Source organism: Diprion similis, chromosome 4 (assembly GCF_021155765.1).
Source record: "Diprion similis isolate iyDipSimi1 chromosome 4, iyDipSimi1.1, whole genome shotgun sequence".
In the NCBI taxonomy this organism is placed as follows: Eukaryota; Metazoa; Arthropoda; class Insecta; order Hymenoptera; family Diprionidae; genus Diprion; species Diprion similis.
This window is the reverse complement of record NC_060108.1, coordinates 16,616,019-16,633,936: the sequence shown is the minus strand read 5'-3', so window position 1 is coordinate 16,633,936 and position 17,918 is coordinate 16,616,019. Positions and strand designations below refer to the sequence as shown.

The 17,918-nt window shown below is 35.0% G+C and overlaps 1 protein-coding gene across 5 annotated transcripts in view; it reads left to right on the top strand.

The window, feature by feature from the left end:
- The window catches only part of LOC124405643 (protein abrupt-like), a 40,013-nt gene extending 32,754 nt beyond the window's left edge, over positions 1–7,259 (top strand). For 2 of the 5 annotated variants that reach the window (XM_046880715.1, XM_046880713.1), the window contains exon 6: positions 6,268–7,259. In XM_046880715.1, coding sequence (XP_046736671.1) covers positions 6,268–7,223 — 956 coding nt within the window. In that variant the 3' untranslated portion in view covers positions 7,224–7,259. Of the gene's footprint in view, positions 1–2,038; positions 2,495–3,583; positions 4,046–6,267 lie in introns of those variants that run through there. The other 3 variants (XM_046880714.1, XM_046880717.1, XM_046880718.1) reach the window with 3 other exon arrangements.
- Positions 7,260–17,918: the final 10,659 nt, after the last annotated feature.

The following is a 17,918-nucleotide window of genomic DNA, read 5'->3' as shown; positions in this document are numbered from 1 at the left end:
AGGCGTACAATGGTTTACTGCATTTTTACGAGCAGGTTTTACGCTTTGCCTTTTACTGCTTGCGCGAGTTTTCGCTCTATCTTTCTCATTTCTCTCCATTCTTTCTTCGGGTCTTCTCTTATTTCATCCAGAGTCCGCATCTCTCTTGCTCCCCCTCCCCGCCCTCGCCGGCCCTCCGCCGATCTATCTCCGAAATGTCTAGTTGCCTCGTAAACTCTCTTTCGAGTCAACGATATTTTTCCGTATAGTCCGCGCAAAGGACCAGGAATAGATTTCGAGCGATAAGGAAGGAGAGCAGGTTGTACGTAGGCTATTCGGGAAATGCGGCGACCAGAAAAGTGACCCCACTTCTCTACATACTTTTTAAAAAACACTCGCAAAAGTTTAAAAAAATAAAAATAAAATTGAGAAAAAAGAAAGAAAACAAAGATTTCGATTTATCTGAAGAACGAAGTAGGATAAAGTAGCGACTGCAGAAGGCCGGGGAAAGGAATAAAGATATCAGCTCAAGGCTAGGCAACTGTCCTTCATAAAGTCTCTCTAGGTCTCTGAGAGTTTCTCTCTCTCTCTTTCTCTCACTCTCTTTCTTTCTCTCTCACTTTCTGCAGGGTGATTTTCGTCCGGCTAACATATATCAGCCTGGGTGGTTCAGTTCCAACTACACGGACGAGTAATTCTAATAGATTGGTTCAATGTTTGCCATCTCCCATAAATCAGTACTTCCAAGCCTTCCTGCCCCTCCCTTACACCCCGTTACCACCCTTTGGCCCTCCACCTCCACCCCCACGCCTTAACCAATGGCTTGGTAAAGCAGGCGCTGGTCCCAATTCGCACGGCTTTGTGTCTCAGGGAAGTTCCTGCGCCACTGTGAGGAGGAAAGAAGACAATAATTTTCATAAATTTGAACTCGTATGCTGCACGTAAGATACTGTATCCACGGATAGCTCTGATTCCATCACCGTCCTAAGCATGTGATCTTAAAAAGAAATACAAATATCTAGAAAGAAGGGAAGGAAAAAAGCGGGGAAAAGGATTGTCTTCTTCGGGCAAGGATTATCTTGGTTGGAACGCGGTCTAGTGAACGTGAGGATTGTAATTTCGATTCTGTAGAGATCCGTGGTAGAGATAGTTGCAACAACCCAACTGGATCAATACCAGCTTCTTACGTAGACCACTCGTTGCCTCCGTCCTTGTCTTTTGCGCACCCTCGACACCAGCCTCTCTGAATGCAGGGGTGTGAGTGAAGTTGTAGGTAGTTGGGGCCAGGAACAGAGTTCCTACGCTCACCGCTCCCGCCTTCTAAAAGGAGGCTAGCGAATCGATACCGGCTTACCTACTAGGTGCCGCAAACCCTCCTGGGTAACTTCCACCCTCCCCCCAGCCACCCTTCCCTGCATCTCCCCGTCGCCGCGAAGCGAAGAAGAAAGCTCGCCGTGGTCAAGCCTTTATTAACGGTGTTGTTGATAATGGGGAAAAAGAACGACGAATGGAAAGGAAAGATAGAGAGATAACTTAAAGGAATTTTTCTTTATTCAAATTTATGTCTCAAATGAAAATAATATTCAATAATCGATGGAACGAACATCCGTGCTGTGTTAAAATTTTATTCCAGCCTTTGACGAAGGATTTCTCTTCGGTGTTTCAAGTGCGATACAACGCGGTACTTGAATATATGTATATCGGCAGGGGATGAATAGCTAGTTATTATAAACGTGCATCATGAGTTTTGTATACATATATATATATCGTTGAGTGATGACTTAGTGCTTAGTACATACGTATATACCTACATAATTGACAATAATTCTTGCAAACCATTCTATCCTACAACTGGGCATGGCCTGTAAGAGTACGAGAGTATAGCGTGTTCGATTGTTGGCATGCGTAAGCATCAGTGACGAGGAGAAATCGAGATTTTGATTGAGGGAGTGAGTGAGTGGGTGATTGAACGAGTGATCGGGCGAAGGGCGAGTGAGGGAATGAGTGAGGAAACGAGCGAAAGAAATTCCACTGACGGGCACACGTGTTCCGGTTGTAGGATCGGTGGTACCCAAGAAGGAAGGGACTATCATTGGGAACGAGTCGCAGGCGGTGGAGAATTTTGCAAGACTGTACAACGCCCTCCATCACGACGACACTCGACCGTTGTGCCGTTACTGCGGTAGAAGCTATTCATCGCCGAGCAACTTGCGCCAGCACGTCAAAAACGTTCACTCGAATTGGCCCCCACCAGATACTTGGCCGCAGTGTAACGTTTGCGGGAAACGATGCAAGACCAAACATTATCTTATCAATCACCAGCTTCAGGCCCACGGGATTCACCAGAGATCGAATCTCAACAGTTCCGCGCACCATCATCCCTCCTGAAATTGATCTATCCTTGAGAGATCACCACCACGAGGACGACGAGCAAAGACGAATCCCACGTCCGCGATTCATTCTTCATCCCCTTTGCCGTATGCCTAAACCTTGGAGGGAAGTTTAAATACACAATTTCACTCCACGCGTTGTATATATAGAGAGGGAAGGGGGGAGATTGGACCCCTTCAACTTTCGTAGTCCGACTCGATTGTCCACCTGCATCAGTTTAATCTACGGAAAGCAAAACTCTTGCCGAGCGAAGAAAATCACGTTTCCCTCTCAAGCTTTCGGCAATTTTAAAAGGAGAAAAAGCAACCCCGTTTCGTCAATACTGTAACTCCGTTTATTGCCTATTTCATAAAAGTATCGTTTATCTGACTGAGATTTGAACTAAATTTTACAAAAACGGTGAGCAAAGGCGATCTATTTCGTATGAATCGACAGTTGGCTGTATCGGTATACGCAATAACGAATGATGATTGATCATAACTTTACTATCTTATCTACCATCCTTGAATCCGACCAGAGACAGAGGGAGCGAGAGAGAGAGAGAGAGAAAGAGAGAGAGAGAGAGAGAGAGAGCAGAGAGTGAGAAAAATGTGGCACTGCAGACACACGTCCGTAACAAAAAAAAAAAAAACGCAGGGGTGTAACTACGCGTTATGCATTTTACAGTAGTCGGGTGTTCTGCAATGCCAAAAATCCTAAACTTGGTCCTTCTTACATTTTTATTATTATCGTTATATTCATCATCGTCATAATCATCGTCATTATTTTCCTCTGATTCTTGTTTTTCTTAAGGAAAGACTAACTGGGTGGGGTGGGGGGGGAGAAGGTCGTGTTTTAGAATTTATCGTATCGTGAATAATTGAAAAGCAACCAGTAACACCACAGGCAAACTTTTCACTCGTATTTCGATCAATACAAAAGTTCACATGCAACCACCCACCGCGGATTTATCCCTCGCACGAAAACCCTGCAACCGCAACCTCCGTAGCAGCTTGACCCCGTAAAAAGAATGAAAATAAAACTAAAAAATTGATACTAAAGAAAGAAAAAGAAAACCAAAACCCAAAAAAAAAAAAACACAACCATTGTAACGCGACCTACCGCGTCTCAGGCTCCGATCATTGAACGATCGATGAGTCGTTGATCGGTACGTCGTGTAAATATCGGTTGGTGGTGGTGGTTGGTGGTAACCTTGGTTCGGTGGTGGTTGCAGATCCCGGGGTCGATGAAGGAGAGAACGGAGTTTACCACCACCACCACCACCACCACCACCACCCGAGCCATCACCAATCGCCGAAGGTTACATCCCGGACTCAGCCGGCATCCGGCCAGCCGGACTTCCGCCAGCAAAGGATGCTGCAAGAGCATCACCGTCAGCACGGTTACCGTTGCCCGTTGTGCTGCCGCACCTTGCTGGACATCAGCACAATGCGAGCACACCTCGAGCAACATTATCCACGTGATTCTCCAACCTGCCCCGTCACTTCCTGTGCTAAAACATTTTCACACCCAAACAGCGTGAGGAATCATATGAGAACGAAACACCCCGTACAGTGGGACCAGATAAAGACTTTGCGATGGACCTACGTCTGATGTGGGATTCACTTTTAGCCGAGCTTTTATCCTTACCGCTGACAGTAAGCTGTCGAAACTAGCGGCGAACAGCGCGATTATCTTATTTCAATACCAACTACTTTTTCACTTTTCATTTTGTTTTTACCTTTTTTTTTTTTGTTCCTTGATATTTGGTTTTGTGATCATTCTATCGAAATACACATTCTCTTCGACCATTTTCTTTTTTTTTTTTTTTTTTGTTTATTTTAAAACGCGATTGCGAGAGGGAATCTGACCGGTGAAGCAGAGACTGAGTCAGGGCTTTAACTTTTACTATTCGGAGGAAAAAAAATTAAAAAATAGGAATAGTAATAACAATGGTACTGTAAAAAAAATAATAATAGTATACGATGAAGAGTAGACGTATCTAGGTACTTTGAACAGTATTTCGTACAGGACGGAAGAGTGTCGATGACAATTTTCGTCGACTTATCTTACGTTACGATCGCGAAGCGTTGATAGGTGGTTGGCACGTGTATAATAATAATAACAATAATAACAATAATAATAATAATAATAATAATTCATAAAATGATGTTCCTCTAAGCTGAGTAAGCCAGCCTTAATTTTAATGCTATTAAGTATATAATTGTGATTCTATACATACACATATACATGTACATATATGAATGTATAAATATATATATATATATGTATATATGTATGCATATATAAGGGATGAGAAATGCGTAATTGACTCTGAAGGAAATGGCGTGTCCGCGAATTGTGAACCGGCTGACTCATTTCTGTTCATCGATTATAATCGCGCGTAGAAAGCACGGGGTTTCATTCTATAATAATGACTTTGCGAAGAGATAAGGCACTCGAGAGAAGACTGGTAGGTATTCTTCTCTCGTTTGTCATTCCTCTCTCAGTCTTCTCCTCCTGCTTCTCTCTCTCCCTCTCTCTCTCTCTCGCTTTCGAGGGGGTTTTTTTGTTGAAGAAAAGAAGATGATAAAAAAAAAAAAAAAAAAAAAAAAAAAAAAACTACCGTCAGGTCGTTTACCAATTGATTAGTTATTTTTCTACAGCCGCGTGTTTGAAAAACGTCAGTATTTTAGCATACCCGATCATATTATTATAAATCTAATATATCCATAATATACCAATGCCTACGAATGATACATAAATAAACATATATACATATATGTATATATATATATATTATATACATATATACATAAATACACATATATTTAACTACGAATAAATATATACATATATATTGAACGAGTGATGTATAGAGTATTGTATTATTTTAAATAGACCTTAGGATATAATCAAATAGAGTATACTATTTAAGTATAACACTTTGTATAATAAAAATATATTCAATGAAATTTAATTACTCGATCATTTCCAAAGAAAAATATTTTCATTTCTCTTCATACTTTGCATATCAATGTAGATATGTCTACAGATAAATTGCAATTACGGCAATCACGTTACTGAAATGAACTACCAATTCATTCTATACACTGATAAAATATATTTTCACATTTTTGCGATCTCTTTAATAATGATAAATTACTTCACGTCTCGTTTTACTTGATTTTCTTTTCGCCAATATATTTGGTCGCAATGCTGCAAAGCTCGTCAAATACTGATTTAATTGCTGTCACCTTACTCCGTGACTTTTGGCAGGTATGCAACGGTAAAAATATCAGGGAAGGTGTCGCAGAAATGGGGCCGACGGAAGTAAGAGATCGTGAAATATATACAAAAGTTTTACTGCATTGGCGTTGATCGACGTCGAAATTCCGCAGAATCAACATCCTTGAACGATCAATTATTGTTTCTATTTTCATTATGCCTTCTAACAAGTAGATAATTTTTTTCGGAAGATATATTGTTAATCGACCGAGAGACTGCAATTCAATGCAATTGATAATCTAGATTTCGATTCAAAATATATATTTCACGTACTAAAGAACTGAAATGACACCGAAATTTTTGACGAGTTCATAAATCCGTTATTTGAAAATTTATAAAAAATGTTTGAAACTAGTATAAAAATTAGATGAATTTGATAATTCTGAAGGGGTTCGGAAAATCGCTGATTATACTGTCAATAAGCAACGGTCGTTTTTAAATCTGTTTAATACATTCGACGAGGACTGGATTGACTTTGAGGGTGAAGGGGGTGAGATTAAACTTCGATAATACGCGGTAGAAAAAAAAACTAAAAAATTAATAAGAAGAAATTAAGCCATAATAAGAACTCACTGATACAATTCAACCGTTTCGAGAATAATCACGCGAAATTTCCATCTGTGATTTCAGTAGCAAGGCGAGGACTTGACATGATGCGAGTGAGAGCCACGGATCCGCGGCCTTGTCCGAAGTGCGGGAAGATATACAGATCGGCCCATACTTTGCGGACGCACCTCGAGGACAAGCACACGATATGCCCAGGGTACAGATGCGTGCTTTGCGGAACGGTTGCGAAGTCGCGGAATTCCCTGCACTCTCACATGTCGCGTCAGCACCGAGGTATCAGCACGAAGGACCTGCCGGTCCTGCCGATGCCGAGTCCCTTTGACCCCGAGCTTGCGTCGCGGCTGCTGGCAAAAGCGGGGGTGAAAGTCTCCCCGGCGGAGCTGCGCGCCAGGGCGAGTCCCACGGGACCTCGACGAGGCGACATGCGGCTGGAACTGCCGAGGGGGGCGCCCTCGGAGACCGGAAGTTCGGTGTGCGGAGGCGACGATCCTGAGGACCTGACGCTTCCGTTGAGCTTGCGGTACGGCTCGCCAACGCCGAACAACAACACGGTGATAACGAAGGTGAACAAGGCGCCGGGGGCGATCGCGGCCAAGTCCCACGACACCCTCCACGTTAGCCGAGAGCCGAACACCGCCCCCCTGCAACCCCCAGGGCACCACGGACCGGGGCACCACAACAGCGCGACGGGATCAGCGATCCTTGACACCTACCTGCAGTTCATCGCGGAGAATTCGGGCCTGACAATGGGCCTGAGTCCCGAGCAGGCAACCGCCGTCGCCGCGGCCCACGCTGCGAAAATGGCGCAGATGAGTGCGATGGATAAGTTGGGGGGTCGCGGTATCGAGGATTATCCTATGATAGGAAGGGACGAGGGCAGGGGACCCGGCGTCGTCCACGAGGACAGGTCCGACGTCCACCTGCAGGGCCACACGCCGATGGACGAAGCCGACTCGTCGGGCGCCGAGGAGGACGACTTCAGCGAGAACGAGGAACCGGAAGTCGTCAAGGCCGAGTAGAATCGCCTGGGATAAGCGAAGCATTTGTTCGATTCGATGTATCGATGCGGTAAACACAAAGACACGCAACAAGCGTCGATAAGTAGGAGGAAGAAAACTACTCGACGCTGAGAGGGTGTGAGATGAGGAGGCGATGACGATTATGATCAAGTGCGAGGAGAAGAGAAGAGGAAGAAAAATAAACACAAGTGTTCTCGGCAACACTCATATTATTATTATTATTATTATTATTATTATTATTATTATTATCATTTTGCCATTTTTCTGTTTTTTTTTTTCTTTTTTTTTTTTCTTAATTTTTATATACGTATATATAGCATCAGCGATGCTTGAATCTCACGCGGGAATAATCGAGGTAGGTAGTGCGTTTTCTATCACCGAGTCTCGTATGTACGTATATATATATATATAAGAAAGAAAGAAAAAATTATTAATATTATACATATTATCATACGAAGAGAATGACTATAGTTACGTGAGCAACGCGCAATACCTCATTATATAAAATTTCAAAGCTATAATATACTTTATACGATACTTGTACTCAACCAACTAACGCGAATTTTCGTTTAATTTTAACTCTTTTATTATTTGTTTGAAAAGGATAGAAAAAGAAAAGAAACTAATTTTTTTTTTCTCTTCGTTTTTTCGTGTGATAAATTTTCAAGCACGCTACTAGAGTCTGTACGCGACGTGTTTAAAACGCATACCTACTTACACATGTATAATTCACGATCTTGCATATTGTATCGAAGATGATTTAACGAAGAAGGAAAGGAAGTATAAGGAAAGAAAAGAGAATTCGACGAAAGAATGAAATATGGGAATTAATACGAACGGATATAGACACACGTGTGTAATGTGTACATCTCGATATACATTACAATATATATATATATATATACACCCACGCGTGGTACTATACATATATATATATGTAACTATTAATTACGTATACAAATATTATAAACATATACACTATACTATAGAAAGTCCATCCACTACCTCAGATGAATTCTATTTTTCGAATATAAAAAAAACAGAAACGACTAATGAAACTACTAATATAATAGAAATAGAGAGAGATGAAGAAGAAGAAAAAAATGAATAAATAAAATAGATTAACATAACGAAGAAGAAGAAGAAGAAGAAGAATAATAATAAGAAGAAAAAAAAACATAATAATAAATAAACGCTCGCAGTTTTCCGCTCTTGTAGATCCGCAGATATGTTACGTACCGTACAATACCAGATTCTGCGTATGAAATTCTATACAAAACAATTAACGATTGTACGATCGTCCGAAACAAATACAGCGAGCTAAACAATATTATATTCCATCCGTCTACCTCAGTGCACATATAAACAATAGATTTAGATAAAAGTGAAAACGTTCGAAAAAGAATGAAAATGAATAATTCGTTATATTTCATATACATATAGTTGATACATACATACATACATACATGCATAATATGCATATTGTATACAATATATACATATACCTCTTACCTCGACGGGACTGAAAAGGATTTTTTTAAACCACAGCCTATTGATCCTCGACGATCGTCGTCGATCGCGAATTATTCAATACTATACGCAGCCAGGTTTTTCCATGACTTGAATGAAAATAATGATAATAATAGTAGATCGATAGGTGAGGAGAGAATTTATCTCGCCGATAAATGGAGACGTTGTCGAATCTATGTTGGTACTTACTTGGTACTTACTCGCTCTCGCTCCGAATACATTTTTTAACTACGCGAACGCAGCATTTGTAGTAACGTCACGCATGCAACATGTCGACTCGTCGTGTCTCATGAATTTTTGAATGAAGAACGAAACGTAATTGATGAAGAAATAAGTATGAACGATTACGCGAATTGACGAAAATTAGCTTATAAATTATCGGCAATCGTGAGAACAATTTTAATTCTGGCTACGATCAATTTCAACAGACATTATTATTATCAATAGTTATACGTCATGTACTGTATACCGCAACATCTGCATTACACGCATGTGTAATATATACATAAACAATGACGAATTGATACACAATTTCGTTTTTTCTTCCGAATCATTCTAATATTGCAATTTTTTTTCTTCCCACTTTAGTATTCACTCGCATAGATATTCGCATATAGGAATTTTTCTTTTCTTTTCGTTTCTTTTTTTCACTTTATTTTGCTTTCAAACGCGGGCCATTTTCGGACCGGAAGTGAAGAGTATAAAATTATTATTATTATTATTATTATCATTATTATATAAATGAATGTATTTATATAATACATATATATACACACACACACATATATATGTATATTTTGTCTAGATACATAGTGGTTAGTAGCGCGATGTACTATAATAGTACACAGAGATTATTGCCTAGGTATGCATATACATTATACATATATTACAGTAGAGGTAATCACGTCGAGTAATTTAGGGATTGGCCGATACAACTACAGTACTTGGTAATATTAGAAAACTGGTTAGCGATAGTTAGGTGTGTGTGTATATATGTATATGTATGTATATATATATATATATATATATACATGCAGAAATAGCGATAAATATAGATCTAAATAGACGACGGCGATACGAAGCCGTTATACATATACATTTAGGTACATCAATCGCCATGATCGTATCCACTCTTGTATATATATATATATATATATATATATATGTATATGAGTGGATTATAAAATTTAAAGAGAGAACCTAAATTAAAATATCGTTTTTTGACTTATTTTTTCGATGATGACGTTTTAAACAAAAACAAAAAAAAATATCAACATTATTGATCATCTTTCCGCGTATTGTACTTAACGTATATTTACGAGTGAGATTTGATTGTTATTAGTAATTGACATAAAGCGTAATCGGAGCGTGATGCAAACATACACAAATATTATACATATATACGCATACACATACGTGATGAATTAATTTTATCGCCATGTTTTACATTATAAATACCTATATGTAGGTATGTACTTGATACATGGAGAAGAAGAGAAAAAAAAAAAAAAAAAAAAAAAAATTTGCATAAACGACTATTGGAAATTATGATCAAAGTTTTAAAATCAAAAAATATAATTATTGCGTAATTTTTATTTTATATATATACATATACGCGCATTGTTGCGTGTATTAGTTGGATAAATGGAGACTAAGAAGAAGAAAACCGATTACGATCACAAACGGAAAGAATTTCTTTTCTTTATTTTTGTAAATTTTCATCATTCTCTTTCCACGTATCTGGACATTTATATCTTCTATTCTATTTGTTTCTTTCTATTCCTTTGCTTTGTCTTTCTTTATCCAACGAGATGTTATTTATCTAATCACGTTCTCGCTACTAACGATTTATTTAATCACGATATGATTTTACGTAGTGTAAAACTTTCGCCTGCATGATTTTAAAGAAACTGACAAAAGAAGACAAAACGGGGAGAAAAAAGTGACGCGTGACAAAAATTAAAGATAATTATTGTAAAATATATATATATATATATATATATATATATATATATATATATATATATATTTTTTTTTTCGTTTTTTAATCTGACGTTAAATATAATTACTAAAACTTGCCATGACTTAATTAGTTTTAAGCTTTTCCTGCCGGTTTCTTTTTTGTTACGTGTAATTGCTTACCTTCACGTGAAACATACCGATTTCTTGCGTTCAATATTAATGACGACGAGTTGAAAGAATGGAAATAAATATATCATTGAAAAATAATCTTACGATGGTTAGAAATTTGATTAAATTGAAACTCCATCAAGTCTTACGTTATACGAATACATAAATTGAAAGAAACAAACGACAAGGATAACTTTGAACGCGCGTTTCAACATTACGTTTCTTCCAACTGTACAATAATTGACATTTTTTGATAGAATAACACGATGCTGCTACCGATGCTGCTGTTTCTATGGCTTAAAAAAACCTTGTATTATTGCAAGAGAAAAAAAAAAAAAAACCGGCTCGGATATAATAGTTGTAAAATGGTTCCTACTAATATACATGATATAGATTGTAAAATTTTGCAGAGTAAATTTACCCGCTACTACTACTTTACGTATAAATAAATAACGAATATACATATATGCATATGTATACATATGATGGCGAATTTGTTGCATGAAGACGAGAAGCGGTTGCATTATATATATATAGTGACATATATATATATATATATATATATATAATCAGTGGATTTTAATATCGTTGATGAACTGACCGCAGCATTTCTTTCAATCCTCTAAGGTATATCTGTAATACCTTTTCAAAAAAAAAAAAAAAAAAAAATAGCGCTCATCATATGAACATACATGTACACATATGTATGTATAATTGAAACAAGAGAATATGTATACTTACACGATAGTTGCATAATGCATATAGATCGTACAGAAATACTCCAAGTATACTAACCCGTAGTTCTATAAGATAATGATATACAATATTGCATACACACACATAATATGCGATTTGAGATAAATGAATAATATTAATAAAATAAAAATAAAAATAACAGTAATAATAGTAATAATAATAATAATAACAATAATAACAATTTTTATGATTATGATAATGATGATAATAATAGTAAATGACTGGAGACATCGTATAACGAGGACATGCAAGCGCATAATAATAAGTTACCGTTAAACGAAAGACGAAACGTTCACGGATGATGAAAAAAAGAAAGAATAAGAAAACAATAACAACAACAATAACCACAAAGGAACATGAGCGAAAAGATTGATTTGAATTGTGTGAACGAGAAAATCCTCTCCCCTCTGCACTTTTTGCTATAGACGATCGATATTATTCATATTGAAACAGAAAAGGTGTGTTTAAAATTATTGAATAAAGATAACATTAAATAACAAAGAACAATAAATTAAAATACACGTATATAATTAATAATTCAACTTATCGTCTGAAGGAAACAAAAATTTTACATTGAAAGGAACAAAAAGAAAAAAAAACAAAAAACAATACGTTGTGTATACGAATTAATAATTGAATCTAACGATTGTATACGATTTCTGCGTAGTAAGGAAAAGTTATTGAGATGAATAAACATAGTAGAAAAAAGAAAAGTGAAAAAAAAAAAATACGATAGACGAATGAATAATACTATTGATATAACATTAATGTAGTAGTGATAACAACAATAATGAATAATAATAATAATAATAATAACATTGATAATGATAATATACATATAATAATGTAATAATCATATTAATAATAATACTAATAATGATAATGTCATAGTAATAATAACAATAATAATAATAATACAATTTTTAGACAACATGTTAACGTCCAGATTTCATAAACGCGTAGCAATATTTTTTACTAAATTTATTCAATACACGTGTTATAGGTGAATATTCGTATGAGAAAGCAAATAATATCAATCGAAGAATTTTTGATTACGATTATGCAACATAGAACGCGTATCAGAGAACTACACGTATTTGTAAAAAATTAACGCGTACCGTGCAAGTGTCCACAGCGAAGGTTGGCGTACAAATAAAATGACAGCTAATACATGAAAATCCGTTGAAACACCGATATTCGCTATTTATTGCGTTTCACTGTGGTGAATTAATAAATGAAGAAATTAATAGGGGAGGGAGTGGTGGAGGGATTGAGGAAATCGATATAACGATAATTGCGGAGTAATGCAACCGACCGTTAACAACGAGCAGTAGAGTGTTTTAACCTTTTCTTAATTTTTTATTATTTTTATATTTTCATTCAATTCATTTTCTATTATTATTCATATTCCTATTCTAATTTTCCACTGCGTTGGATTAACAAACAACATTTGGCTCGTAATCTCGTGGTACAAAAATGAAGTTAAGAGAAAGAAAAACAAAAAAAAAAAACAAAAAAAAAAACAATAAACAACAAACAAACAAACAAACAAACTAATAAACCACTTCTTGCCTTGATGCTCTCTAAACGGTAAATGAATATAATAAAATATGTTATAAAAAGTACAAATTTTTTCATCCGATAAATATGAAAATTATAATATACATATTACTTATACGTATCGCGTATAAATAATAAATTGTAGCACGTTTATAACGTACACATGCAACACACACACATACATACATACATACATACATACATACATACATACCCACGTGAAATATGGGGGATTATAAGAAAATAGAAATCGATGAGAAATTTGGAAAAAATTATTAGGATAAAATTTTAGCTATATTATACTCTCCTAGTGCCATAGCCGATACACAATATAATTGTTAATGCGATGGATAGGCTCTCTCTCTCTTCTCTTTTTCATTCCCTCTCACCCATCTGTCGGTCTCTGTCTCTCTATTAATTAACGATTAACAAACCTAGAAACCTAACACCTATAATATATGGAATGCTGTCTATGACAACAGCATTAGACTTAAATATCTTACACTCGTGTATTTCCTACGTTATATACTGTCTACGGGTCATTGTTAGTGGAAATAATGCAACCTTGACGCGTCAGTCTTATTGTTATTGTTATTATTTTTTATTATCATAATTATTAATAATATCGCCGCCTAAGCAATCCGTGTATGCATAATTAACACACACCCACACACATACATATTACTTACATGTGTAATGACTATCGTTATTCCATTATTTTCAGGGAACATATGATAATTGTGTCACTGTTTATTCTTTTTTTTTTTTTTTTGTTGTCGTCACTTCTATTCTGATTTTTTCTCGAATTCATACACACTTGCATAGATGCAAAAACAAGCGAACACATACCGTGCGTATGTGTAGAATGAATATTAGTCCGAAATCGAGTCAAAGGTTGTTGCGTACAATTTTATAACACGTCCGCATTATATATAATACATATAATATACATATAGGTATCGTATAAAAAAATTCACTACAGTATTTAGGTAATATACATTTACGTACATAAGTTTACGTGTACATACATATATAATTTTCTACACTACCGTCACACGTTGAACATCTATATTATCTCGAAATAGTCATTTCACAATCGTATAATCTCCGTCAAATACCCAGACATATTATATATACTGTTAATCGATTATACATCATACGACAGTATTGCAATATGCATTCGTTTACATGATGCGTGAATTGCATTAAAAAAAAAAAAAAAAAAAAAAAAAACCATCCTCGGTCAATGCGGGATAACCGATATCGTTAAGCATCATACTATATTTATACAATATACATAATGCATGTGACGCGTTATTAGTCAAAGTTTATGATCTTATTGTATAGTAACAAGGCATCTCACAGCAGTTATACTGTAGTATTGCAGTAACGCCGATAATTTTTTATTTTTTTTTTTATACTCACTTTTGTTACAATATACTTTTTATCGCTAGAGCTATGTTGTATACTCGAAGAATTCTTATCGTCATATCGGCGAATTTCCGCGACTAAAGCAGGTGCATGTGAAAATTTTCCGAATTCAACCCAGGGATACGTTATTTATAGTGCAGGACTCAGGTACTTACATATTATATTATAAATAAACTCAGGAAATCTCAAGCAGGCAGGCCGTGATACTTATATATGATATATCTACACAGGTTATACTTAACACATATTGTTTTCTTGTTATTATTACTCTTATTTTTTAATCGATTTTTTTTACTTATATATATATACTATTACCTTACGCACTTATTGCAATTTTACTCAACTATCAAGTATACATTGGTAATATAATTGTAGCGTGTGTGAATTGTTTATTTTATTGTTATTATTAGTATTATTATGATTCTTCTGTCTTTACTTTCTTTTTTTTTGGAAATTTTTCGACCACGTTCATCGCGCGGCGAGTGTTTTTCTTTTCCTTTTTTACTTTTCACGCAATTATTGTTTTTAACAATCATCGGAAAGCATCACCGCACGAAACCGTATTTAATAAACCTACCTCCGTGTTGAAATGATATTAGTCTTCTATTGTTGAATGCATAACGATTGTTATTGAAATCAGCAATATTTTTACACATCCGGTTGAAACAGATTCAACATCATTACATATTATTAATATCAATATAAACCGTCATTATTGTTATCATTATTAACTAATTAATAACTACTATACTTCCAATGCCATAGAATTTAAGATTTTATAGTTTCACTTTTGTACAGCCCGCGGTCCATTTGAACAACCGAGATTCAACGACTATCGTATCATCTTATACGTACCTTGTTGATCACTTTGGTAATCTAAACAGCGTTATTTATTCCTCGTTTAAACTTCAAGTTTAAACTGTCGTCTTGCCTGAATGTATCACAGTTTTCCTAAACTGCTGTAATAAACAATCTGGCACAATATTCTTCAAATATTATCACTGCCGTCGTATAAAAAAAAATATTGATGCGCAAACGAAGTTCTCGGCTGTTTCGCGGGCAAAAGTCCTGATGAATTCCAAATCGACAATGCAATACGATGTACTTACACAGTCATATTTTAAAATAGTACGACAAATATTATTTTACTTTGATAGGTTTATTACGTACAGTAATATATGTACACACACGTACGTTAGTTTAAATAATTCTTAAACTCCTAATATTATTATTTTATTATTATTATCAATAATTTTCACACAATAATTACGAAGTTTGCAGTTATATTTTTTTTTATTATTATCATCAAGTCGATCATACGAATGTGTATATAAAGATATATATATACATATATATGCATATGTATATAAACACATTCGTATAATATATAATGTGCATTTCGTATGTACGTGTGTATAATGCAGAAACTTAATCAGGGATACTTATGTGTCGTAAATCTTAGCAAACGTAACAACGTGTGAAACGGATATTGCACATACATATGTATATGCGTGTGTTTTACCGCGTGCGTATAAACATATAAATATGAAAAATTTACATAAATATATGTATATAATCACGTAATGTCCAAAATACGTCCTGAGCCATAACTTTCTATACATAATTTTTTAATGCGATAAATTTTTAATTTTTGCCAATTTCAAATTCTCTCCTTATTTCGTATTTATACGTTCTATAATACAAAGTAAACAAAAGAATAAAAAACAACAGGTGCAATCTCGCCGTACGGTATTTTACATTATATACAACTTTTAGCATATAGTAATAGTCAAATTAGTAATATGTATAGTCGTCGTCTTTTTACTCTCTCAATCGTTCGTCTATATTTATTACTATTTTTTTCGTGTTTTTGTTTATCCTTTACTTATCGCTTCTTTTCGTCTTTTTTTCCGTTTTCTTCTTCAATCATCGATCCGTTATTGAATCTTCCCGTTGTTTTATACGACTTTCGGATATCCATCGCGATACAACAGATCCCCCTTGTAATTTCATATATTTCACACAGGCTACACATGCCTTTCCATCCTTGTTTTTTTTTTTCATTTTTTTTTTTAAGTTTTAAAAGGTGCTCCATTATTATTATTATTATTATTACTATTATTATTATTATTATTATTGTCGTTGTTGTTGTCATTATCATTAATATTATTATTATCATTGCGTAATCGTCAAATAAACTTACGACACGGCTTACACGCTGCAAGGGTTATTTGTATTCGATAAATTTAGATAATATTTGAAATTGCTCTGTTACATTTATCAAATGCAGATAGCATTCGTAGGTATTAAACGTACGGATAAATATACGTCTATTATTCAAAGAGAACGAAAATATGGCGAATCATGCAATTAGAAGATCGTTGTATACGTTTTTTATATTACACATTAGAAAAAAAAAAAAAAAAATCGTCGTTACGTTTTTGTAATAGGATTTTTGTTTACATATTATTATTATTATTATTATCATTATCATTATTAGAGTTATGTACAGCATAATGACGGAACATTACTAGGCTGTTGTTTAGAGCCACACGGTATACTTGAGTAATGTTACATCTCTCGCTTATTACACCATTAATATTTTCTTTTGTTCTTATTAGTTTATCATTATTATTATTATTATTATTATTATTATTATTATTACCATTACTTTGTCTGTATTGTAAATACTATAGTTTATTTATCTACATTGATACTCCCGGTTCATTATGTATGCCATTTTGGAAGAAAACAATCTTTGTTACGCTCACGTAATATTATACATATACATATATTATATATTATAATTATTATATGATTTACCTATATGTTCTACGTCTATTATCATTATGCCATTTTAGCATGTAAGCCAACCACCTTGCCAGCATAATAAACATTTTACATAAAAGTATGATTTTATTTTATTTTTCGTACGATTATACAGCCGGTAGGCTGATTCCTGTACTGTTTTTGTTTTATTTTATTTTACATTCGTTGTCATTATTATTATTTTAATTTTATTTTATCGCGAGTAGGTACTTTATAATTTTTCGTTTTTTTTTTTTTTTTTTTTATTATTTAGAAATAGGCTCGGGGACAAACATAACAAATTTAAAAAAAAGACACACATTTTATCCACAATTAAATATCGTTGTTCGCATTGTAGAGATTCGTGGCTCGTAATGACGGTTTGTACTTGTTTTTGTACGGTACTCAGATTAGGAGATACCCGTACATTATAGCCATGATAAATGTAAAATATTACACGTGTGTATAAACAAGTATCGA